This window comes from Arvicola amphibius, chromosome 7, assembly GCF_903992535.2.
Source record: "Arvicola amphibius chromosome 7, mArvAmp1.2, whole genome shotgun sequence".
Taxonomy (NCBI): domain Eukaryota; kingdom Metazoa; phylum Chordata; class Mammalia; order Rodentia; family Cricetidae; genus Arvicola; species Arvicola amphibius.
The window spans coordinates 51,120,833-51,148,057 of NC_052053.1; the positions used below are offsets into that span (position 1 = coordinate 51,120,833).

A 27,225-nucleotide genomic window follows, 5' to 3' on the forward strand; every position below is an offset into this window, starting at 1 on the left:
GTTTGTGGGGTTGGGGAGGAATGCTGGGGGTTCAGAGTACATGTGCTGGGCGGATGTTCTTGAAAAAGGGAAGAGAGACAGACCCAGCATCCACTATGTGCCAGTTGTGAGCAGCACTGTATAAACACTCATGCCTCCAGCATACCGGATACAGGGAGGTGGGGAACCCTAGAGGTGTAACATGGTCACAGGGGCTGGAGTCGGCCACAGCCAGAACTGGTCACTCACTTGGATCCATGTAGCTCTTGCCTTCTAGCTCTGTTCATGCTCATGCTCTTGCAAGCCTTTCAGAATTCCTTTGGCTGTTTCCACTTGACTCCAGATTCTCTCTCCAAGGCTAGGCCTGGATTCGACCCTTTCCTTCCTGCTGTGAAGCCCTGGGAGGCATGCCTGGCCTCAGATGCCCCTGGACCGGCTGGGGAGGGTGGGCGGGGGCCGCAGAGGAAGAGCCTTGGCCTCTTGGCCTGTGTGTCAGGGCTGCTGCTGCTCTCTGGGCAATAGGTCTCATCCCCCACCTCCCCCACATTCTCCCAGCATTGTTGATCAACAGCCTAGGTCTGACGCAGAAACAGAAGAATTTCCATTCGGCTGGGACCCAGATGAGGGGCCTTTCTGCCAGTAAGTGACACCCTCTGCTACCAAAAGGCCTCATGCTTCTGCTCCTCCAAATCTGGGGTGGCCCCCATGTGACAGTGCCAGGACACGTGCCTTCTGTGCTGGGTGGCTGGCAAGCTTGTTGGTCAAGTCCTCAGGCAGGGCAGGAGTGGTGATGAGTTGGAGCTCTGGACTCCACAGCAGAGCGCAGGCCCCACTGCCCAGCCTGATATGGCAGGGACAGCTGGAAAACCTGACCATGTGGTTTGACTATCTCAAAGGATTGCTCTATTTTTCCTCAGCATAAGTTTTCCATGAATTAATCTTTAAAACTCTTTAAGTGGCTGTTTCTTTAGCAGTTTTATTGGATCATAAGAGAATTGACAGTTTCTGTAGGCAACCAGATACATTAAAAAAAAATTCTGGTTGCCATTACAAGAAACCAACATACTGCCCAATAGATCTTTGATTGAAAGAGGAAAAACAAAGCAAAACACCAGCTTTCTAATAATAGTCTTGGAGTGGCCAGAATTCCAGATGGTGTATGGTGACAGAAAGGGATACTGATCCTGGAGGCAGGGAGGTCTGGGCTCTCATCTGTGTCTGTGCTTACAAGCTGAGTGACCTGAGTCCTGGATCTACATCTGTAAACAAGGGATGAGGAGCTTGTCCTTTGTTGTCTCCCTGTCAAGAGCTAAACAGACAGTGTCTTTCGGCCCAGATATTGGGGCTGCCCCTGGCCAAGCACTGGAGCGACATCATAGATCAGAAAAATCACGATCTTCTGCTTGATTGGGAGTAGCAGTCAACCGTCAAGAGGGGAAGGGACCATCAGGAGGTTGCATCTGGTGGGAACACAGGCTGAATAGGAGGATAGTCATGATCAGAATGGCGAGAGCACCAAGTCCACCAACAGCATAACAGAATCAAAAAGGGGATATGATAATCTCTAACACCAACTTGGTACCTGCTCACCGCCAGAACTAATGATATACACTTTGTCCACTTGGCCCTATTTAAGCATCACAGTAGCACAAAACTTTGAGGAACATATGGGAGGGATCACAGAAAACTTCTGGAAGGTTTGACACCCTGCCTGGTACAAGAGCCTGGCACAAGCCGTGACCAAGGCAGAAGGAAGAGCATGCACAAAGCCCAGAGGGAAAGGCAGCAGGGCCCCAGCAGAGCCTTGAGCTCACAAGGGGAGGTCTGATGATGTGCTCAGACTCGAGTCTTACAAAGTTCCTCTGGCTGGAGAGTAACTAGATGTGGCTAAGCCTTGAAGCTGCAGGTTTTGAGGCAGAGATATGCATAAGAAGTGTCCCAGGGATGGCCAGGCAGAGATGTGGAGGGAACTGAGAGCAACCCTCTGTATGGAGTAGTGTGCACTTGGGGCACAGATCTAGGGAGATATGAAGAGGTCCAGTATGGAGCCAATGTCTGGAGGCCACTGGTTAGATGGGCAAAGTGGTTAGTGCTACAAGCAGAGCAGATTGTGGGCAAAGGAACCTCTTCTCATGGATTTCTGGCCAGGCCCTGCTCTGGGCCAGCACTGTCCCATTCCAGTTGGGCTTTCCAAGTCTCACACATTGGAAAATAATAGGAGGCAGCTGTGGCAGAGAGGAAAGTAGCAACTTGAAGTCACAAGACTTGGGTTCCAGTCCTGCCTCTAGCCCCAGCTGGACAGGGGCTATGCCATCTCCTCTGAGGCACGGCAACTGTGCCATCGGGAGCTCCGGCCAGTGCAACTCTGAGCCTCCAGTGACCGGGGTAGGCTGTCACCCAACCAAAGGTTCAGAGTCCTCTGCTTCCTACCTGTTCACTGTGTCTGCCAGGGCCCTGCAGCTCTTGGGCCACTGGCCCCTCTGCAGGCTTTGCGTGGAAACTTTTCAATAGCCAGGTCTCTGGCGGGGCCTGGGAGCCACTCATTTCTATGTTCACACACATTCTGCTTTTCACACGTACAGCTCTCATGGGTCTCACTGAGAGCCAAGATCTGTCTTTGTGCAGAAGGTCCAGCTCACTTCATTCTGAGAAACAGTGTTCGTCATCTCTGGGCTTGAAGTGGCACTGTCCTCTCCTTGCAGACAGAGGGTGAAGACTCACAGGCCAGAGCAGGAACCAAGGATGCTTGGAAGCTGCTGGCACTCAAGGTGCTTGGGTCACTGCAGAGCTGTGGAGCTGGGCAGATTGGGCTTGAATCTTTGCTACCTACTTCTAGCCCTTGAGCTCTCTGAGGGTCCCACCCACCCTAAGCATAGGAAAAGTTTGCAGAGGAAGGGCATTAGAGAGAGAAGCCTGCTGCCTCTCTTGCTCAAGCATTTCAAAGGTGTTCCACAGACCATCATGGAGCTGAAAGATGTCTTTCACAGTGGGGTCCAGGGGACTGAGAGTTAGCATCTTACTCAGCCCTGAGGGTATGAAGCAGACCACGAGCAGAGGGCAGTGGTGGGCACAGGATAGTGAGCTGCACTCATGAGGGCTACCCTGGCCTCCTGTAGATGAGGTGGCTTTAGCAGGAAGACCATGTATGGTATGAGAGCACGAGTAGACCTCAGCAGGAAGCTGCTGGTGGGAAGATGGCTCTGAGGGGACTTCAACATCCAGGAGTATATGTTTATCTGCCAAGGGTGAGAACACATGGACTCTTTACAACACCCATGGAAGTGTCCTGGGGAAACAACAGGTTTATAACTGCCTCTTGGAAGGTGCGGTGCCCCTTGGAGACAGCAGCGGCACTGATAAAAATGGGGCTGTGGTTAGCAAGTTGAGAGAATCGGTGAGGGAGGCCACACTGCAGCTCTCTTGCCACAGGTAGCCAGGCCAAAGCAGCCCTACTGGATGAGGCAAGGGGACTGAACACAAGATAACAACTAGGGCTCTGATTCCGACAACTCAACGCAGCTGTAAGAAACGTGGTAACACATACCTGCAGTCCCAGAACTCAGGAGGTAGAGAAGGATCAAGTGTTCAAGGCCATCCTAGGCTGCATATTGAGTTTGAGGCCAGCCTGGGATAATGATACACATTTCTCTTTTTAAAAAAATCTATAAGAAAGACAGAGACATGCAGGTCTATAATCCAAGGTAGGTACTTAATCCCCTGAACAAGTGAGTACACAGGATAATAGGGAGAGAGCCCTCATTGCACCCTTTGTGCTCCATGTGTTGGATACAGGTGACAGACCTGCCCTGACCCCCAAACCATCATCTGGGTCTGCCACTTCTGTGATATGTGACCCTGGGTGAGTATCTTGGTATCTTTGCCTACAGAATGGGAGTGGGCTAAGAGTAGCCCAGAGGACTTGCCAGGCAGGGGCTGGGTACACTCAGTGAGCATGTGGACAGGCTGGGGAAGGTGCTCAGTCCAGGTCAGCACCAGGTGGTGAGAACGATGAGATAGAGGCTCCCCATGTCATCTGTGTGGAGTGCTCCACACAGTCCCTGGCTGCTGCAGTCAATGGCAGGATCTTTCTTCTTGGACCTGAACCAGTCTCTGTGACCCTCAGCAGAAGGCTGAGGTGAGGCTGCCTGGCTCTGGAGACTCATGGAGATGTTACTCCACAGTTTTCTAGCTGACTTCCCCATTTCTGCTCTGATGACCCTGAGCCTGCTGTAACCACATGAAGAGGCTCCAGCTGGGTTCCACTGATGCTGCCCAGCTCCAGCCAGCAGCAGGTACCAGCTGTGTGAGTCACAATCCCTCTACGAGGTTCCAGTCCCACCCTGTCTACCCTGATGCTGACACACAGAATGCAGGTGAGACATTAAGTGCTATTTTCTACCCTGAGTTCTGAGGTGGAACTGGAGCTGAGACTAGATATTGGTCCTTGGGTCCCCAATCTGGTGCTCAGGTGACAGACAGCCTCACACTGTCTCTCCTTTAGATGGCATCAGAGCCTGCCCGAGAGGGCCAGGAGTTAACATTCCCAAGAAGCACTGTGTTAGTAGCAGAACTTCTGGCATAGCCTCAGGGAACTCCCTCTACAGCCCTGGGATGTGAGCCAGCCTGAAGTCTTCCTGCTCCCACAACTCAGAGACACTGCAGCCAGGCTCTATGTAGGTCTACAAAGAGACAGAAAGGTATGCAGGAGATCAGCCTTTTGGTTGAGAGAGCAGAGACAGAGGCCAGGGCCAGGATTTTCCTGGATTCAAGCATGGCTCTGGAATCTTCAGAGAAAATCTGTCCTCAGTGTAGAAGCTTAAAATGTCTGGAACTGTCTTCACTAGCTTCAAGACATACACAAACACCACTTGCCCTCTGGGAGTGGGGGTGGCAGCACTATGGACATTACATGTGATGTTTTCCTCCAGGAAAACATTAGTTTATTGTATAAATAGCATCACATGGAGAGGGTAATTAGAAATGTGGCACCCCTGACTTTTTTTTCTCCATAGATCAGAAACTGAGTCAATTTCCTCCACTTCCTTGCTTATAGCCTCCTTGTGGGAACAGACTGCCACATGGCCATTCCCCCTAAGGAAAGTGGGGGTAGCCCTTGGCAGCTTCTGGGACCACTAGAGGCCAAGGGAACATTTGTAGCTCAGAGGCTGCTACTGCTGTTAATCAAGGCTCCCAAGGTCATGGCTGCTGATATCTGATCTGTGCAGGGTCAAGGTCTCCCAGTTCCTGGCAGGAGCTGGTTAGAAGAGCGTCACAGAGAGAGAGCCCCTCACACACACACACGCCATCTTGGTCTGCTCACACTGGCTTCCTTTTGGCTCCAAACATGCCTGTCCTTGCCTGTCTCCCCAACTAAGAGATGAGCTCCAGAAGGCTGGGTCTCCTGTCAGGTAACAGGTTTATAGCAAGTGCTTGTGACACACAGACCTGCAGCCTAAGTGCCTTGTGTAAATGCAGGTGCACATCTAAAGGCTGTTCCTTGCCAAGTGTGAGGATGTCTAACTGCTGGGCACAGCTCTGAGCTGGAACCTGGCCCCTCCTGAGGAGGAGGGGGAGGCCACGTTCCTCCCATTCTTGGATCTGCACGAGGCACATTCCTGTCCCTGAGTCCTGTGGAGTTCCTGCCACGCAGTTCAGTCTAATTGCCAGAGCCCAGAAAGCTTCCTTGGAGCTGACCTTGCCCTGTAGGAACCCGTGGGATTCAATGACCTAAGCTGCAGCAGCACTCCTTATCTTCCTCTGAGGCTTCAAGGAGGGGAAACCTGAGCCTCTGAATGGCTATGAACTTTCTAGAATGCCACTGGCTCTCTGGTGATCGACATGAACCCTGACATCCTGCTTTGGGGCTGAAGCCAGGGATTTGGAAGGTTGGTGCAGGAGCTGCTGGTCTCAGCACTTCTCTGGAAGGTTCTGCAGAGTCAGCAGCCAGCCCACACTGGAGATGCCCAAGGTACCCATAGAGTCCAAAAAGGAACTCTAGGGCTAAGGCTGAATGGAAGGCAGCGGATTCACCTGGAGATCTGTAGGCCAGGCTCTAGGAATCCCACACCAGACTTGTCTCTCTGAGGGGCTTTTACTCAGCTGGAGAAGACAGGCACAGGGCAAATGCGTTCAGAGAGGACTGCAGGTGAGGCCACGCTGGCTACCTGCTACACAAGGGTGTGATGTAGGACCTGCAAACTCCTGGGAGAGGCCAGGCAAGAAGCAAACTCATGAATGCAGTATGTCACACTACAGAGAAACAAGGTGGGTCAGTTGGGGGTCCAGAGCTTGCTGCCCATCACCACCACCACCATGAAACCAGGCCTGATTGGGGTCTTGGGCAGGGTCATTTAGCTAAAGCCTGCAGTTATCTAAAGCCTAGTTCAGTGATGGAATCACACTGACAACCGAGGTATCATGGCAAAGTTGTCCGTGATGAGAAAGCTCTGGGCCAGATCCTGCATGTTTGTAGCAGTCCTGTGAGTGACATGTGTACCGCACCCATTTTACAGGTGGAGTGGGCAGGGCTGAGCATCTCAGAGAGCAGTTTGCTTGGGGAGAGTTCTAGAACAAGGACAGATTGGAAAGGAGAAACTTGCCCAGCATCATAGCTCTCTGGACCACTCCTGACAAGGGCTATCTGACAGGGAAAGACAGTAAGTTTCTGAGGAGACAGCAGGAGGCACTTAAAACAGGGTCCCGGGAGATGCCGTGAGAAATAAACTGTAAACAGCACTAACTTAGCAGTCCCCATAGTTCCAAGGGCCACACAGCAGCATCTTCCAAGGCTCATGATCAGGGAAGCTCAGAGGTGCAAGGACGAGTCTAACTTACCACCCAGAGACAGCAGAGGCTGGCACAGATAAGGAGCAAGGAGCGTATTGCAGAGATGGGACAGAGACACTTCAGGGTGCAACTAGAAAGGAAGCTGCCATATTGTTTCCTGAGAGTTCTGTGGGTCTAGTCTGACCAATACACATCCCAGCTGGGAGTATGGAGAGGCTGACTTGAGCAGCCCAAGGAGGGGGATGGAGTGACACCAGGCAGTAGTTTCCCACCCACTTCCTAAACACTCACTGCAGAGTGACAGATGCAGACTATGCTGGGCACCTGATCTCAGTGACTCCTTGTTGGGATAGTGGCTTCATTATCTCCATTTTACATACAGGGAAAGCACAGCCCAGACTGATAAAGCTATTTGGCTACAGTGCAGAAGCTCAGAAGCCAGGCTGTGGTGACAGAAGGGTGACAGAGGGCTATAACCAGGATGATGTGCTGCTGGAGGCCTCTCTAGCCTCCTCCAGACAACAGTGCTGCTTAGCCTCCATCTCTGAGAGCTGGCTGGACAGAAGGGCCACAGCCAATGACAGTAACAACAAGGCAGCTAACACCAAGCATACTCTGACAGGTGTGGGCAGAGCGTGAGACAGGCCTGGGGTCACTCAGGCATCACGACGATCCTACAAGGGCAATATGAATCTTCACTCCATCCTGTAGATAAGGTTACGGAGGAGGAAGATGGAGAGACAAAGCTAGAGCCTAGCTCTGGCAGCAGATCCTAGGATCCCACTGCTGGTAACACAGTGTGTGCTTACCTCAGAGGTGATAAATCTAATGAGTCTGACACATCTTGGGTGCCCCCTTTGGGGGGCAGGTTGGTGGTCAAGGGTGTAGGTGGTACAGGGGAAGATGACAGAGTTCTGTACTTAGTGCATGCTTCTAAGTTGAGGACCTGATCTCTTGAGGTCCACATTATCAGGATTCTGGCAGATGGTGGAGGGGCTAGAAGCAGGGACAGCTGAGCCTGCCAAGCACTGAACTCAACTGTGTTCTTGTGCTCCACACAGGGCCTATTTTGGCAGCCATGTCTGGGTTGTACGTGGTTTTGTACTATTCGAGGTAACTACAATACCTGCAAGATCTTCCTTGGAAGAGACTAGTCTTGGAGAGCTGCTTCCTGGTTCGATTCTGAGTGACAGCCTGAAACCAAAGATTTTCACAGGTCAGAGGAGCCCAGGCCTATCATGGGATGGGGGAGGGAATGAAGGCTTTGTTAAAGAGTACACGGGTCACAGAATACAGGAATACTGTGAGATCTCATTCAGGTTACAACCCTTCCATCTAACGCCTCTCCAGGGTTTCTGGGTCCAGTATGACGGTTAAGGATGACAAGGTGAAATGAATGACTGGTCCCTGCTTGTTTACCCACAACTCTGTAATGGAAGCACATTTTAGAGCCTGAGAAAAAGAGGAGAAAGAGGCTGTGCAGCTTCTACAGCCAAACTCATGACACTAGTGAGTGCAGGCAGGGATACTATGATGGGATACAGGTTCCGTAGGACCAGACTGTCTACCTGAGAGCTTTCCTTTAGCCCTGGGAGATGAAGAGAAGCTCTTGCTTTCTTGGGGGAAAGGGAAAGTTAGGTGATCCTGGACCTCCTAGGCAGAAGAAGAGGAACCAGCCCCTCTGCATATGTGGAAGGAGAGTCAGATGTCTTTCTGAGGAACATCCAGGGAAGAGTTTCTCAAATGGTAGCGAGACCATGGTCCAGCAACACCACAAACCTTGTCACCTCACGGAAGGGAACTGGAAAGGAGAGAGTGACCCCAAGGTCAACCCAGGAGGTAGCCCTTGAGCAGAGGAATGACTTGTAAGAACATGAGCTGAGTTCAACAAAACCTGAACATCAAGGTGATGAGACAAAGGAATTAAATGAGATGGGAGACTCAGGACAGTGGAACACATCAAAGATGAAAACAGACAGGGCTGGATGCACGCCTCCCTCCAAGCAGATTGCCTGGGGACTGCTGGTGACTGAGATGCCCATCACAGCTGCTGGGAAGCAGCTCAAGGAGGAGGAGGGCAGAGAACATCCAACACAGGAGCCCTGGCAGGTGGAAGCCAAGAACGGATGTGGAAGCAGTTGAAGGCATAACCAATGGGGGCTGGCCTGCAGCCGGGAAGGCACCCCAAGGGACCTGGAGGTCAGGAAGCATGCTCCTCTGAGGATTTCTATTGCTGAGCTTCTGAATTTCATGGACTTCTTAATCCATCAGGCAAAGTAAGGGGGAAGAAAAAAAAAAACCCAGGCAGGTTTGAGACTGTCAGCAGCAGTACCCAGCATCAGGAAAAGCAGAGGGGGACCCAGGAGGCCAAGCTCAGATTAACCAGCTCTCCAAAAGAAGGGAGGCCCCAGCTCTCAATGAACCCTGCTAAGTAAGGGACTGATTTAAAATAAAGTCCCAGGCGATGAGGAGCAACAGGTCACAAGAACCAAATTCCATTAAAAACACAAAACAGCAGGAATTATAATTCCTGAGCATGGTTTTCGTAGTATGCACTTGGAGTGTGGGGTCCACGTATAGCACAACTAACAAAATCCTGCAAGTGCAGCCCAGGTTGGGACAGGACCAGCAGTGTCCTCTTTATAACCTGAGGCAACCAACAGTCACAGTAATGACCTGGTCATAGGAAACACCAAGACTCAGGCCTCTTCATAGATATCATGTCTCATTCATGAGTCTTATATAAGATGCTTAAGAAATATATTTTTAATCTAACTTTTAATTATGTGTATGTATGAGTCTCTGTGTGGTAATATGTATGTGTGTGCAGGTGCCCATGGAGGCCAGGAGAGAGTGCTGAATCTTCTGCAGCTGGAGTTACAGGCAGTTCTGAGCTGACAGATGTGAGTGCTAGGAACTGAACTCCCCTGCTGGGGGAGTAAGCAAGACCATGAACCACTGAGCCATCTGGGAGACCCAGGAAATAATACATTGTATTATTATAGTGAATAAACATTAACTTAAAGAGTGATCATTCCTTACCTTTTATTTCTGTTTCCTTTTTATCTGGTTGAATTAAAAGAAATTGAAGATTTTTAATCAAATAGCAAGGATAGTAGGATCCAATCTGAGTAAATTCTTACATCCATTCATCTACCCACCCCTTTCTATATGTAAATAAAGTTTACATGCATAGCCAAGTGTTCAAAATCCTGCTTACTTCATGCTAGTGGCCATGTTTCCTAAATGGTAAGAACTTGGGTCATTTTTCTTAAACTGATAACAGACTAACAGATGAGAAAGAAAACACTGTTTGGGCCGCTTGGTAGAATATCTATCTCAATGCAGATGATGACAAGGTATTAGAAGTACGAGGTCACCAATGTCCTAAGTTCTTGCATCCTTGGCAGTGAGGAGCCACCTCTAGGTGTGAGCTGGCCACAGGACTCAGCACTCCAGCAGAACCACAGGCCCTGCCCACCATATCTTGTTCAGAAACAGGATATCCTTGGAAAGAGGGCCCTCCATGGTTGGGGGATTGTGCAGGAAGGCAACCCTCCTCTGTGGGTGGGCCCTCCATGGTTGGGGGTCTGGGCAGGAAGGCAGTCCTCCTCCCTGGGCTTGCCCAGTTTGGCTCAACAAAGAGCCTTTCGGAGCCCCGGGCTGACTGTTATTTAGCATGGAGGGCTGGGGGCGGGGGCAGTGCTCTACTTCAGAATGGAAGGAGTAATTACTCATAATCTGCAACTTGTCCAAGGATTGTCTCATGTTCACAAGTATTTATAGGCCATTTTTCTCCTTAAAGCATATTAGTGTTAATGAAAAACTACTGTCTCTTTAATGGCAAGACTGGTACATGAATGGAAAACATTATACCAGAACTTAAGTGGGAATAGTTTCACACTCCGGGCCACTCTTCAGGAACAGCAAGCACTTTGTAAATAAAATGAACCCCTTTGTAATAGATGCTGTAGTGGTGACCTCTGGCCCTCTTCTGTGCCTCCCATTACTCTGCGCTAGATCACACCTTTGCACCCTTCTTCCCTGTGATGAATGATGGGAGAGCAACAGCGAGGACGATGAGAGCCTCAAGTGGAGGGCGGCAGCAGGCCCATCTCCAGGCCCCACCCTGTGAACCGAGTCACAGTCAGAGCTCTGGACCACTGCTGCTGCACTGGACAGGTGGGGTGTCCCAACAACTGCTCTGGATCGTTGTCACAGACCAAGAGGATGCAAGAGCAGGCTTTCAGACATAACACTGCAAGGGATTAGACAACACTAGAAAGCAGGGTCAGAGAAACAGTGTACAGAAGCAGTCCGTGAGATGAGACCTCAAAGAAGTTTTGTGAGGGTGACACTCGGGTGACGAATGACCAATCACAAGATGGCTAAGACTTTCCTTGATGCCAGGTTATAAGAGAAAGCACTGAGAAGAGAGTATGTTTGGCTCAAATGGGCAGCCAGAGTTGACCGAAGAATAAAGGCCTCTTCCACCTTCAGATACCGAGCATGCACACCCAGGGGCCACCATGGAAGGAAGAACTGCAAACCGGAGCAGGGCAAATGGAAGATGAGCTGAAAGGCCTTTGGGGCCTTTCTGAGAAATACATCTGTTCACAGAGGCACAGAGATTGTGCCTGGGGCCCTTGGCTAGAGCCAAATGGAAAGCCCTGCAGAGTTGAGAGACCCAGAGACTGGCTGTTTCATCCATCGTGAAACAGGACCTTGGAGAACACTGTTGAGAATACGGCCAGCTGACCTTCTATCCAGTGCCAAGAGTCCCTGTGAGAGCTCAAGTGTCAGCCTTGCCCCGCGCACGGCTGGAGTTCACAGGTGTTTCCCAGGCCACATGGGAAGGTGAGCACACCATCTCCCTGGATTGTGTGGCCTGAGGGGCTGGGGCAAAAGCAGGTATTGAGGGCTGTTCTGGTGGGGCATGGAAGCCCTGCAGGTCACTCCTTACTCCTTAGGCACCTGGGTGCTAAGGACAGCAGTGGCAAGTGGGCCTGGCTAGGGAGACAGCGACTTACTTGTAGTTATCATCCTCCACAAACTTCTGGAGCTCCTCAATGTAGCGTACAGACTTCAGGTACTTCTGCACATGTGGTAGGGTGGTGAGGTGATCTGTGGAAGTGGGCACAAAACTCAGAGACTTGACTCTTCCCCAGCCCAGAGAATGCCGACACGGACACACCTGGCTTCTTGAGGCTGCTTCACTGTCCTTGGGGCAGGTCCTGGAGGACTGGTCAGGTTTGGGTTCTGCCCTATGGAAAGTGACCTCGAGCATTTGGCTGAGGGAGAGAAGCTAAGGCTGGGGTAAGCTGGAGCCCTGGACCCCAGAACAGAGCAGGATCACGTTTGTGCCTCCGGCACATTTCCAGTGATGGTGGTGCACCGGCTCCTGTGTGCCGCGAATGCATGGCCACCCTAGCCAGTGCACAAGTCCAACCCAGATGGCGCGCTCTCTGCACTAGGTGATGGACAGCAGACATCTGTCTTGTGTAGGAAAAGGGCTGGTCCATCATATGATGGAGAGACAGCAGCAATATGCAAAAGTCATGTCACCAAGAGGTGGCCAGGCCAGGTTCCACAGCAGACTCTGAGGCCTGAGCCACACTGTCACCTCTGTCACTCTCCTCAGACCTGCACTGTCACTGCACTCAAGGGGGCAGTCATGAAAGAAGAGAGGCTGGGGAAAGGGAAACGTCTTGAAGAGCAGCAGGGGCCATGGCCTTCAGGCTCCGAGTCTTGAGGCTCTGAAGGTCATTTCCGCTTCTCTAAGTCATCGGTGGTGTCATCATATCTGAATGAGGACAATGACATCTGCTCTCCAAGCTGGAGGCAGCTGGCACAAATCTAGAATACAGTGACAAGAATACACCTTCTCTGGGTCCTGGAACCTGGCACCTGCTGAGGGCCAGGAGCCGTGTGTGGCCCTACTGCCACACGAGCAATGGAGAGGAGGAAGTGACTTTTCAGGATACAGCCTGAGACTTGCTCCCTGGTGTGTACTCTGAGGTCTGAGTGTGCAGCTGCTCTGCTTGTCAGCAGGCAATGCTGGTGGGGTGTCTGAAGGCTCTAGGACACGCAGGCCCCAGAGGAGAGCTGTCCCACACTGCAGACCCTATCGTGCCCTGCGAAGACACGGCCTGTGGCTTTCCTGTGGTCCTCCCAAGCAGAGGTGGTCAGCTGTCTCCCACCCTGTGCACGACAGGTAGGGCTGGCTTTTCTCACACCCCTCTGGGCACCCAGGCTTTTATTCCTTTATCCTGATGTGAAAACTGGCAGCAGAGGCCAGTTTACAGCTCTGCTCTCCATTCTCCCGATCACTGCTGACTCCCTGCCTGGATCACTGTTCCTTTCCACAAACGACTGGGGCACCTGATTCACATTTAGGCTCCACACCAAGTTCTGGTCTTATATGAAATCCGTGTCCAGGTAGATGAGCCATTCGGCATTCTAACTTCTCAGGGACAGGAAGTCTCCACTAAGCCTGTGTACTACTCCTGATCAGGCATCAGGCTCAACCTTTGCATTTGGAGCCTGGCCAGTTGCTTTCCAAATCACTGCCCCATTCCATTCAGGCCCACAGTTAGATAACATGGCCTGGCCTCCCTTTGTAAGACTGGTTAACAAACTACCCTTGGCAGCTTCTTTCTTCTCTCTGCTACCCTAGTGCAGAGCCTATGGGAGGACTCAGATGGAAGGGCCACAAACGGAAGGAATATGGTCCCAAATTTGCTTGAAGAAGAGTTATCTGGGAGCTTCCTACCAGGCTTTTCAAGGATAAATGACCCAGAACCAGCCACACCTGGGCTATGCCTCTCACTGAATGTGTAAACAGCTCCCTGTGTAAGGAAATGACAGAGATATCTAATTTGCAGAATCTGTGGAGATGCATAAAAGGCCAAGCCCATGCATGTCTAAAGCTCAAGACAGTACCACAGGGAGCTCTGTGGGGCTAACCCGACTTCTGGAGCTTTCTTGTGGCTAAAGTGCCGGATCCAGATCAACAAGGCAAGCTCTCACAGTCCTAGTGGTGAGACACTAACCATAGCTGCAAGACACCTGCAAGTCAGCAATGATCCGGAGGATGTTGTTCATCTGGTTGGATCTTTGTTCGTTTTCCATGATGCTGCCAGAGGCAGGGTATGCAGAATCAATGTAGATCAGATCCAGAAGGTAGATTCCTAGGATTAAAGGAGACACTGCATTATGGTAGGGTGCATCACAAACCCTGGGGGTTTAACAGTCCCCCCCCCCCCGCAAGAAGTTAGAAAGAGCAACTTGTGGAGACTGAACATACTAGTTGGACTTGAATTCTAATTCTGATTAACTCATTTTTCATGCTCAACTATATGTTAAACATTTGAGCAACAACCAAAATGGATGCTGGCAGATTGTAGCATGTCTAATTTTCATAGCTGTCAACAACAAGGTTTTGTACCTATAATCCAAATGGAAAACAACAGGTGCCTATGCCTCTTTGTCATTAATACCTAACTCTATGCTGCCATGCCCAGGAGAACAACTTTTGTGGTTTTCACTTATTTAGATATTTGTCTAACTTCTCGCACACACATGCACACATACATACAATTATGAATTAGTGGAGGGAAAGAAGTTAAGAATGAGATATTTCGGGCTGGGCGGTAATGGCGCACGCCTTTAATCCCAGCACTCGGGAGGCAGAGGCAGGCGGATCTCTGAGTTCGAGGCCAGCCTGGTCTACAAGAGCTAGCTCCAGGACAGGCTCTAGAAACTACAGGGAAACCCTGTCTCGAAAAAACCAAAAAAAAAAAAAAAAAAAAGAGATATTTCTCTGTACAAAAACAAAAAACCAATGGTAGACAGAGATGTCTTCTGAGATATTAACAGGAAATAAGATGTGCAAGAACAGGACTCCAGTGGGCTAGTGATAAGCTGGGGGTAGGGTCCAAGACAACCCACCTGAGTAAAAGGTGGAAAGCAGGGGCTGGCTCTGTGGGCTGAGCCCCTCCACAATTCTCAGCTGACTTGACACAGAGTCAGCTGATTATCTGGAAACATGAAAGAAAACTAGATGGCGTGTCCTTCCAGGAGTACCCCAGGAGCACTGACAGATAATACCATACCCACGTACACGAGGGACTAGGCAGGAGTGGCAATGCAAAGCAGAACTGGAGACAGAAAAAAATGATCACGGCAAAGAGAAACAACTGACATGGATGGGAACATACTTGATGGAGAAGACTCAGTGACTCCAAATTTCTATGCATGAAACAAAACCACCTTTAAACACATAAAACAAGAAACTACCAGGGATAAAGAGTGAATTTTAAAAATGCTACAGAGAAACCCTGTCTCAAAAAACAGCTACAGTCATCTGGGGGTGCTACAACCATAACTAGAAGCCTTGGCTTGCCTCTTCTGTTTGTATGAATGCGCATGTGCATACATATAAAGATGTATATATCCAGGCGTGCGTAGATAACGCCATAACAAACCCAGTAAGCTTAGGTTTACTGTGCATATGCATATGTGGAGGATGTGTTTTCCCATGAGCATGCATGTGGTGGCCACAGTGTGACGTCAGGGTGTCCTCTGTCCCTCTATACCCAATGATTTGAGACAGGCCTTGCATTGAATCTGGAGCTTCCCATTTTGGCTGCCACACCAGGTTTGGTTGGGTTCTGTTGTTCACATGGGTGCTCAAGGTTCCAGACTCAGGCCCTCATGCTTTTCCCAGGCAAGCACTTCACTCACGAAGCCATTTCCATAGTCTCTGTGAGGTTTTTATTTCATAACTAAAAATACAGTTCTTTTTAGGTACAGAACACAGACAGACATTGATTTACACGGTGTAAGGAAAGGCCAGTGAGTTCCAAAAACTCAATGCCACGTTACCCGCATTCTTTGACTTTACTGTGCTCCATGTAGGAGTGAAGTACAGAAAAAAATTTCAACCGCTGGAAGTGCACACACACAAGAAAATTCTAGGTTAAAAATAGATCTAAAGTTAAAAAAAATCTGTCTGCATAGCTTTAACATAAACAGTACTTGTACGAAATACAGTGCTTGCCAAAGCCTTCCACTTGAGTTGGTCACCTCCAGGCACGTATCTGATGTCCTCCATGCCCATAACCCAGTATTTCAAGGCTCTCCCCTTGCTTTCAACATTTCTGGGGCTGGAGATGGATAAGAGTGTGCACTGCTCTTGCAGAGGATCCAAGTTTGGCTTCCAGCACCTATGACAGGTAGGTCACGACTGCCTGTAACTCCAGGGGATTCAACACCTCTGGTTTCTGTGGATGCCTCCACACATGCACATGCCCCAACATGCGCACACATATATCTAATTTAAAATAACAAAATCAATATTTGAAAAAAATGTAAGATTTCTACATTTAATGACTTTAAATGTAGTAAATCCTAAAGGGACCTTCATAATCAAAAATGACGTTAGCTTTATAAAATTCAAGGTAACTGTATCAAAATGTTTTTGCACTAAATCCTGACCAATGTCAAGTATTACAAATGACAAATATAGTACTATATACTTATATTTTACATGCACTGTATATATTTTTATATATTATATAATTGTGTTGTAAAGCGATCTGTTTGAAAAAAACAACAACGAGAACACTGTATTTCCAAAGTATGGTTCTGGTCAAAGTGTCCGTCAGAGGAAAACTTGTAGCCTTGGGAGTCTGTATGAACAGACTCAGTACTGTCACTAACACAGACTTGGTCTGGCACTCACGTCTGAGTTCTGTGCGGACGGACAAACACTGGGCTAAGCCTCACATGTTCATGTCCTTTTCTCCTTCTTTTTTCTTTTGTTTTTCTTTTGTTTGTTTTTTAGACAGGGTTTCACTGTGCCGCCCTGGTTGTCCGGGAACTTGCTCTGTACACCAGGCTGGCCTTGAACTCACAAAGATCTGCCTGCCTCTGACTCCTGAGTGCTGGGATTAAAGGTGTGTGCCACCATGCCAGGCACATGCTCATTTTCTTTTTTATCCTTCCAAACGCCCACTCTGTAAGGGAGGAAAAGGAAGCTCAGAGAGGATGTGAAATCAGTCTAAGGTCACACAGCTGGTAAATGATGGAGATGGGAATGGAACCTAGGGTTCCTCCTCCTGCCTTCCTTCCTTCCAAGTTTCCTGCCACCACAGAGGACCTTGAGTACTGGGTACCATGAGTCATTCGTCTGCTTTTAAAATAGCTTCACATTGTTCCGGGAAACCATTAAATCACAGAAGCATCTGCTGTCGCTCCTCACAGGAGCCATGTCTGTTTCCTTCCCTCCTGTTTTCCAGATTTTAATAATTAAGAATCATTTTCCTTGAATAGACATCCTAAGTGTAGAGGGTTTGAATTCACAGATTTATTCTTTCTCTTGAACTTTGCTTTTCCTCCTCTTTTTCAAAAAATCTAACTCAGTTACCTCCCTGAGGATTCCATAATGGCAATCCTGAAAATCCCATTATGGCTGCAACCACAACAAAAAGCATCCCCCCAGTGCTGTGTGGGGGTGGAGGGATGTGGGCCATGGGGTGAGGTGGTTCCAGATGCTGTGTGCAGGCTCCAGCTTGGCTGACTCAGAGGCTGGGTAGCAGCTTAGCCCAGAAACAGAGGGACTATAGAGCGGAGGTGGGGGTGGGGTGGGGAGAACGATATTGAGGTTTCCTAGGGTCTACTGTGGAGCACCGGTCCTTCCTTGACCGTCCCTTCTGAGAGAAGGAGACTGAAGAGATGACGGCTACACAGGGTCTCCCCGCTGTATACTGGATCCCCACCAGCTCTGCCTGGATGCAGCTCCCATGATCATTTTGCTGGCCTCCAAAGCACAGAGTGGCCCTTGCTCAGACAAAGCTCTACTTGGAGATTTCCTTGTGTTGCACCAAAAGGACAGTGTGACCCTGAGCCTCATTCCTGAGTAGTACTCCACAAACCAAGGTCAGAGGAGTTAGTTCGGCATACCCTGGGAAGGGGAAGGGGTGGGGGCTCATTAGGTATAAGGCAGCCCGTCCCTGAGTCCCTTCTGCAAAAACACCCAGACCCTAGCACCTGCCTGCACCTCAGGCCCTGAGTATTTAGACTAAGGTCATGATGCTGAGGACAGGAAGAGTAAATGGGGAGACCTGAATCTTGTGAAGCCAAGATACAACCAACAGTGATACATGACAATCTTGCACTCCCTCAAACACGGCTGCAGAAGTGGTGCATTTCTGTAAACAGGGCATGAGTCCAGGGAAGTTCTTTCTATGTTGTATTAGCCAATCATGAGAGATATTTCTGTACCTAAAACATAAACCAAATGCTTGTTTGTGTCCCTTGACTCTATCAGACCTCAAGGCCTGGGAGCCGGTCTCCCTGCTCCTGGAGTGGGTCCCCAGAGCAGAACACATGTAGCTGCTTGGTGACTGTGAGAATGGAGGTGTGTCTATGGGACCCAGCCCATAGCCTCGCTTTGTAGCTGAGGAAAGACATCAACTCAAGAGAAGATCATGGGGGACAGGGGTGGCTGGGGCTGCAGGTCAGGTGGCAGAGTGCTTGCCTAGAATGCATTAACTCTCAGTTTGATCCCTGATACCACATGAGGTGGACATGGTGGCACACACCTATAATCCCGTCACTCTGAAGGTGGAGCCACAAGGATCAGGTATGCTTAGCTACTTAGTGAGTGTGAGGTAAGAGCAGCCTGAGTTTCATGGGACCCTGTCAAAAAAAAAAAAAAAAAAAAAAAAAAAAGAAGAAGAAGAAGAAAGAAAAGAAAAAAAGGAAGGAAAAAACAAAATGGCGCATGTTTATTAAGCACTTACTGCATCCCTGGTCCTGAACTCAGAGGTATGGCCAGCTTGCTGCTGTGTGAGGACACTGTTCCCTCTCCTATAGACAAAGGAACAGAAGTCTGAAGAGGCCACATTGCTTTCCTGAGGTCACACAGTGGGAAAGTGACCAAGGCAGGGTTCACATACAGCTCTATCCGACTGCCGTGTTTTTGTGTCACTGCAGCCAGCAGCCTGCAGTACCTGGAAGCCAATGACGCAGGACGGGGACACATTAACAGCTGAACCAGGGGAGGGGGCACTCGCACTATGGCTCTCTCCTCTTTATTTCTACTTTGGGATTAACAGTCTCCAGACTGTGGTTACTCCCTTCTATTGCCCATATCAGGCTTGCCTGGGCACACATCTCTGGTCTGCACGTCAGTGGCCCACCCAGACTTGCGGGCCCTGCCAACTCTACCACATAGTCCCAATAGGAGTAGCAGTGGGATGGTCTGGCTGCAACTGCCATAACCATGGATGGTAGGCACCCAGACACCAGCCGCATGGGACCACCCTGCAGCTGGACCAGTGCTGGGAGTCCATCTGGATTGGGATAGTACCGCTGCTGTTCTTATTTAGACAGTGACTGCAGCAGATGACACTGCTGTTGGCCCACCACCACAGACAGTAATTGGACCAGCCATTGGCTTGGCTGCTGTGGGGATGAGTGGTGCCAAGGGACTGGGCTAGACTGTGAGGCACTGACACAGGGAGGGGGAGCTCGAGTGATAGTAATAGCCACTGTCTATCATGCAGGGAGGAGGGCTGCTGGTCTCAGGGCCCTTCGCAACTCCTCAGGACAGGGGCTCTCATTGCCCACACTGTACATGTAAGAAAACTGAGGCTTAGGAGGAAAAAGAAGTGAACCAAGTTCCCACAGCTTGAGAGTAGATCAGGGTGGGAATTCAGGCCTACCTTGATAGCAGTGTTAGGGTAGGGACTGGGAGGCATGGACTGGCAAAAGGAAGAGGGTCCCAGTTTAAGCTGGGGGCGTAAGGAATGCAACTGTAGCCCATCACCTGAGGGCACCGTGGCCAGCCAGCATTATTCCACTACCATGTCCACTCATAAACCAGACCTCTGTTGAGGCAAATGGTTCCCTAGACCTCATTTCTGCCCTGTGCCACCTTTGTACCATGCCACCTGTGTACCGCTGACGAAGGAGATGTTTCCCCAGAGCACTGGGCTTAGTGGTGTGCAGAGCCTTCTGCAAGCTGGGGGCTGGGAGCCCAGCTAAGCCAGGGCCCACAGCTGGCCCGGCTCCCCAAAGCCCAGGGACAACTCACTGCCCCCTTGTTCTCTCATCCCTGCCTTGTCTCACTTCCAGCCCGAGGCTGGTTTTGGTTTTTCTCACATGGCTATCTTTTCAATATGGAAAATTCTGCTGTGTCGAGGGGAAAAGAAACCTGCCCGGCAGGAGAAGGCGCCACTTTTCCATATTACCGCTTTCTATGTTCTCTTTTTTCAAAATCTGAGATGAAAGACTTTTTTCCATGCTCTTTTTGCTCTGCCTGAAAAGATGACTTTCAGAACTCAGAAATGAGAAGTTGGCACCGGAGCTATACTTGTGTGGTTGCACCCCATAACCATCCTGGTAAGTTCCAAATGAAACAACAGCGTGCCTGCTCATTAGACTTTGTGTGGTTTGGTTTGGTTTGGTGTGTTAAGACATCACCAAGCAGACCCACTGTCTGCGGGCAGCCCTGGCTCTCTGAGAAGTTGGATAAGATTGTATTAATTAATGCCTGCCAATTAACATCCATCATGCAGAGCGGGAACTTCAGAATAAATTTTCATTTAAAGAGTAAGCCTTATGGGAAGTCTGTGGCTTCTGACTGCCAGGAAGAAAAATGTTTCCCAGGCCTTCAGCAAGGGGCCTGAACTGGAAGTCACGTGTCAGGTGGGGAGACGCCATGGTTTCCGGTCGAGCACATGGTCTCATTAGTGTCTTTCTGTTTTGTGACTCATGACTGCAAAAGCACGTGGGCAAAATCCTGTAGCCTGGACAGAACTCTGAGTTCCAGGAGATTCAAACCCCTCCAGACTTCCCCAGGAGAAAGGAGGACACAGACTCAGGCTCCTCACTCGGGACCTACAGGTCTACAGGTGTGAGGAGGCAGAAAATGTCAGCAGAAATCCCCCAGCGGGCCATGGAGCACAGATGGGCCAGGGCGCAGACGGCAGTCAGAAGGTGAGGTGCACATCTGTTTACTGTTATTAGCCTTGTTTTGCACTGGACACTGCTGTGTAAACTGTCTCACTTGGTCCTCCAATAACTTTATTGGCAAAAGAAAAGAAGCTGACATGTTGGTGTACCCAGCCCCAAGTGTCCTTTGGGAGAAATCACACCTCCCACATTAGAACCATGTGGTTGGGGGTCTGGAGCAATTCCCTTCCCTCCTCTGCCCTGCGGGGGAAGACAAGTTTTATAAAATAACTATGCTGAAGAAAAAAAAACTCATCAAATTTCTCAGAGAAGAAAGAAAATCACAAACTGTCCACATGTGACTGAAAGAAAGGAGATACGGCTGTGAATGCTGACATCACACTTTAGATATAAGGGGATGCCAGAGAAAGACAGACAAAACAAAAGCAGGCTCTCACCTCCCACCACAGGGCCTGGAGATGGAGCGAGGTGGTCAGCCCTGGCGGCAAGTGCCTTTCCTCACTTAGCTGTCTTGTTGGCCCATGGATTTTTAAAATCAGAAGTGATAAATAAAGGTGAAGTTTAATTTTGAAAACAAAGCAAAAGCTTGATGGTAGTGGCTCACTCCTTTAATTCCAGCACTTGGGAGGCAGAGGCAGGCGGATCTCTGTGAGTATGAGGGCAGACAGCCAGGGATACACAGAGAAATCTTGTCAAAAGAAGAAAAGAAGAAGAAGAAGAAGAAGGAGGAGGAGGAGGAGGAGGAGGAGGAGGAAGAAGAAGAAGAAAGAAGAAGAAGAAAGAAGAAGCAGTTGAGTCTTTAATACGTATGATTGAAGGGGAAAATAAAAGTTCAAAAGACTGATATATAATTAGGGATGAGAGGGGGATATGATTCCAAGTAGAAGTTAAAATAGTTGCAATTGTTTTTAAAAGTGTTTTCTAAATATTCATGTTTTTAACCATGGGCCTGAGCTACTTTCAGTTGTGATCAGAAAAGGTCCTCTTTGCAGTGGGCAGGCATCACTGGAGAGATGTAGAATGTCAAACAGCTGAAAACAATACACTTCGAGATCAGCCCCCCCCCCCATCTCTACCCTGCAGCAAAGGTTCGAGGCACACCACGGAAGAGGACAGAGAAGAGTTCCGTGACATGCTGTCTTCTGGACATAAGCAGCTATGGTCCATGAACTCACAGTGGCTGCAGTTGCCTGCACACAATCAAGCCAGCTAAAATCCTAGCACAGACAGGATGGTGCCCTCCAAGCTCCACACCACCCTGAGAAGCAGTGGGCAGTTGCTGGGGAGGGCGAATTGCTCTTTATTGAGGATGTAGTCACTGGTAGGTTTCCCATGCTCTAGGGGATGGTCCACGCCACGTACATGTGCGCAGCACTACATGGAGTCAGTGGATTATTAAAAAAAAAAAAGATGTGATATTGGAAGGGGCTGTGTTGAGGGGAATAAGGGGTGGAGCAACGGCAGGAAATGGAGTAGATATGATTATATTTCATTGCATATATGTACGAAACAATCAAAAATAAGGAAAAACTTTAAAAGTAGATTAAATGAATGCTTAATAGAAAAAGCTGTCTTCTCAAAATTGTGTCAAAAAGATATAATAAACTTTTTAATAACCAAAAAAGAGAAAAATATTGACATTGAGAAAGTTGCTATAGTTGAGAAGTATTATACCAACATGTTTTACAGCCTCAAGAGGAAACTGGACACTGTCTGAACAGTTCTGGAGCAAAAAGAAGCCAGAAGTACTCACAGCCCTTTCTCAGAAATGGTGTATCTGTTGTGGCAAAACCTGGCAGAGGTAGTATAAAAAGGAGCCACAGTGGCCCCCCGAAGGATGAAAGAGGTGGGCAGACAATGCTCCCCACAGTTATAGGCCATCTAACAGAAACCTGAGCTAGATCTGACTTGAAAGCTTCCTCCCCGAGGACTAGCTTTCCTGGTACCAGAAAGTGTCATACAAGCTTCTCAAGTAGGAAAGCAACCAGCAGTTGCTTATGACACTGATGAACCACAACAATGACCAGCATGTCATGATAACCCTTAGGGTGCAGTAGTGGACACATATGTTGGGGGTAACCAACTGCTCTATAGTTGGACTTAAGACCAGCTCACCAGGAGGAAAATCATGCCTGGTACTGGAAACCTAGTCAACTTCCCCAGGGCTAGTGAAGTCAAGGATCTTGGAGGAGAATCTACAATCACCACTTTACTAAACCAGCATAATACTTAACTGCATTCTAAATATTTATCCTTATACACACAGATAAGTGTAGTTCTCACCCTTCGTCGAGGAAACTTCTCTTTGCAACAAATGGAGATCATTATAGAGAGCCATGACCAATCAAACCCAGAGTTGTAGAACATAGTCCCAACACCTCCTATATCTAAGGTTCAGGGATCACTGTGGAAGAGGAGGCAGAAAGACTTTAAGAGCCAGAGGATTGTGGAGCTTGCTATGAGGGTGTGTATCCATAAAGTCTTAGCCATATGGCTGTCTGAACAAGGACAGCACCAACAATCATGTTAACACGGAACAAGCAAGCTCAGGAAGCCTCAAACCCAGATAAGAACCATAGGGCAATAGGCTGAGAGTGGAGAGAGTCTCCAGAGGGAAAGCGCCAGCTGGCTGTCCCAAGGCCCCAACACACACAGACAAGTAAGAGTATAAGAGCTGAGTGGGGGCTGTGCTTACGGATTTATACACATAAGTACACAAAATGTTTATATGCATACATATATGTGTAAACACATAAATATAATCTGTGCTCAGTTCATATAATGTTACTTGTATATGTATGTTTTGAGGGTCGTATGTGTATTTATATACAATAATTAAGGAAAAAGAGGCCATGAAGTTGCGAGAGAAAAGGTGGGGAACATGATAGTGGCTGGAAGGAGGGAAGGAGGGAACAGAAGGGGAAATGATATTATAGTATCAAAAAATAAAAATATTCAAAAACCAATAAAAAGAGGGGCTGGGAGATAATTCAGTCAATAAATGTTTGCCATGAGAGCGAAAGAACTAGCTTAAAAACTGGGTGTAGCAATGCACATCCAGCACGGGGGAGGCAGAGACAGGTGTATCCCCGCAGCTCACTGACCAGCCAGCCTAGCAGAACTGAAAAGTTTCTTCACATTCCGGGAGAGACCCTGTCTGAAAAATGAGGTAGAGAGCAACTGAGGAAGACACCTGATGACCTCTGACTACCATGCATGCCCACATACACATATACACACATCAGCATGAATATGTCTCAACAGACATGCAAAACAATTAAAGTATTTCCAAATAAGTTAATAAAATAATCAACATATAAAAAAACACGCCAGGCAATCTTGCTGCATCATTTGATCTCGAGAGATGGTGAAACGATGCTGACAGTTTTAGTATCGATCCCTAGTGGTGCACACTGTAAAGCAGACTTCTGGAGCTTAACGAGAGGTGAGAATCAGAGAACTCACAGTGCAGCTAATTCTGAAGTCTGAGAGTACGGCAGAGTCCGCCACATGCCAGCTGCACGAATCAATGGACGAGACAACACAGACACGTGGGAATGATGAAAGGTGCACATGGCACTGCCACTGTTTGCGCGTGCTGCGACTAGCTACCACAACAGCTATACAACAAGACACTTAGGATAGCCAGCTGGAGCCCCATCAGCCCTAGCAGAGTTAATGTCACACTGGACACCACCACCGGTCTCACATGCCAACAGTCACCATGTGGGAAATGTAATGGGAAAACAGAGCAGTAAAAAATACCAACACCTGGAAGGAAACGCAGAAAGAAATTAGTACATCCACACACATAAACACTAGAGCAATTATGCCACACTATTAAAATAAAATATGAAAAAATTTCCAGACTTATTATTCCTTCATTGAATAATCCATTTTATTGACATAAAGGTGGGGCTGGCAAGATGGCTCGGCGGGTAAGATGTTCGCTGCCAAGTCTGAGTACCCAAGCTCCATCACTAGAACCACATCCTCAAAGAGGAAAACAACTGCTGACAGCTGTCCTCTGACCTTCACGTGGGTCTGCACATACACTAGTTAGCCCATGTTTTATCTATGTCTTTTCTCTGTATTCCTGTGGTTGACTTCTCAGGTGAGAACACAAAACTTTCATGATTAAAATCAAAACTAACAAAGTAAAGCACTCTTAAGACCCACAAACGGTCAACGAGAAGAGAACAACACACAGTGGAGTGCTCAGCCCTAAATGGCATACTATTATTAGACTTCTCCTTCCAAGTTCGGAGACCATCTCAGAGAAGAAGGCAGAAAGACTGAGAGAGCCACAATGAAACAGTGTTTTCTGGCACGACAGAGTTGCACACACATGAAGTCATGGGGGTTATAACAGCACGTACAGAACCCTAGAAAGCTCAAGCAGAGAATCCTGGCATGGAGGGGGGAGGTGGACACAGTCCTATCCTAGCTGCAGAGTTATCAGCAACCAATGGCTGCTGAGGGTTGGGGAGTCAGGTGTTATGGCGGTATGGCCTGGGTAGGTCAACCACATTGAATGGCTCCATACGCAAGAGTATTCAGGCAGCAAAAACTAGATTTGATGGATTAAAAAAAAGCTAACAGAGTTGGGTGGGGAGGGAGGTGGAGGTGGGGGTGGATATGGAAGAAGCTGGACAAGGTGGCAAGGGGGTAAAAACACACTGGAGGAAATTCTCAAAGAATATGAGTATTTTATAAAGACGCTCAAGGATATAAAATAAGATGTAAATAAATGATGAGATAAACAATACTGCCTAGATGAGAAGGCTCAGTTTCATCAGCTCAATGACTGCCTGGTTAATGTTCAACCGCCATGATTCTTAAGTTCCCCTCGGGTTACAGCAGAGCAGTATTTCAAGCAGAGTGAGGAGGGGGGTGTGTCCTCGTTAATGCACATATTTTACAAAATCTGAAATGCATCCTAAAGTTCACTTGGAAGCGCAGACACTTTCTTCCCTCCCTCCTTCCTTCCTATCAATAAGAGAACAAAGCATATTTTGACACGTGATTTTTTTGAGCATCCTCAGCTCTTGGTTGAGAGCTTGGTCATCAGGGTTAGGATGGAAGACCAGAGCCATTTGCTGAGAGGTACCTCTTCATCTCCTTCCCCATCACCTGCATCTGGGCTATCCAACAACAACCCAGTCTGCACTCTGATCTTCCTCACTCACCCGATGACTTTCTATTTTCAATAGAGACTAAGGTTTTACTGCCCCTAGGATGCCCTGGCTGCCTCTCCAGTCTCTCTACCCTCAATTAAGGCTGCCCCAGATGGACTACTGATCCACACACTCCCTCTCCCTCCTGTCTGTCCCTGTGCTCTTGGGTATACTGTCCCTTCTTCTGTCACAGCATGGAGACCATGCTCATAGGTCAAGGCTATGTGCTGGCTCTCCATTCTTCAGGCTCACCATCAAGGCACACAGAGTAGGACTCAGAGAATTGGGCCCAACTGGAGCCAGAGTTGAGGTTTTGTTTGCACACAGACAACTCTTCAATCTGACCCTTAACTTCTACTGCCTGGTGGAAGAGACGAGAATAGCTGTCACTGCCAGACACCCCTGCTCCACCGTCACCCTATTGGGGGCAGCATTGGCCCTGTCATCTCCAAGCTACTACCTCATTTCTCTGAGTGCTATAAAGAGTATCCAGAGGTGCAAACGTCATCAAAAGGAAATGGAAGATGACTCCCAAAGTGAAAGCCTCAGAAACCTGCGTCTACACTGGGTAGGACGGATGTCACGTGCCAAGGAAAACACTCCCGAGCTTGTCTTTCCAGTGCTGGCTCCGAGATCTGCTACTGTGCACAGAAAGGCTCCCCAAACGTCCCAGGCCATCAGGATCCCAGCCAGATAGTGAGCTCACAGACGGCTGTTTTAGTCGCCAAAGTATTTTCCATTTCCCCTAATATACTCAGATCTGTGGCCACTCAGTGCCTAGTCTTTAAGTACAGCAAAAATAACAAAGATGACAGCTTTATTCGTGACTCAATGGAGACTGCAACCAACCCCACGTTCTGGGTCTCTGTCATCTATTTCCCTGCATTCTCTGGGAAATGAGCAGCAGACTTTTGGAGGTCAAGGTAGATCCAAACTGATCCCTACTTTCTTAGAGCAAAGTCCCTCCGACCTCACAGCAGAAACATCCCGAGGCCTCCTTAGGCCTCTGCTCACCACTGGCTTACTTGCAGCTGGTAGGTTTAGGGATTCTGCGTGCCCATTTTTCTTCTTGGTATAAGGACACATGCAGGCCCTCACCAGGAAGTTCTAGGAAAGCTGCTTTAGTGGCTGGAGGTACAGTCTGGCAGGGCCACCTCTGAGAGCTCCACCCTTCTCTAGGGTACTGTGTACAAGAAGCTGCTACTCACACAGGTCTGGCTCAGGCTTGGCTTGCTTCCCAGCCCATTCCTATGGGCAGAGTCTACAACCCAACCAACAGAGGGCACCAGAATAAACTAGT

At 48.8% G+C, this 27,225-nt stretch overlaps 1 protein-coding gene across 8 annotated transcripts in view; it reads right to left on the reverse strand.

Annotated features, from left to right (window-relative positions):
- Nucleotides 1–27,225, reverse strand: part of Ralgps1 (Ral GEF with PH domain and SH3 binding motif 1) — a 225,037-nt gene that overhangs the window by 25,133 nt on the left and 172,679 nt on the right. For 7 of the 8 annotated variants that reach the window (XM_038336143.1, XM_038336145.1, XM_038336144.1 and 4 more), the window contains 3 exons: nt 13,818–13,955; nt 11,796–11,889; nt 7,892–7,959 (listed from right to left, as the gene is read on the reverse strand). In XM_038336143.1, the coding sequence (XP_038192071.1) occupies nt 7,892–7,959; nt 11,796–11,889; nt 13,818–13,955 (300 nt within the window). Of the gene's footprint in view, nt 1–1,126; nt 1,456–7,891; nt 7,960–11,795; nt 11,890–13,817; nt 13,956–27,225 lie in introns of those variants that run through there. The other variant, XM_038336146.1, reaches the window with a different exon arrangement.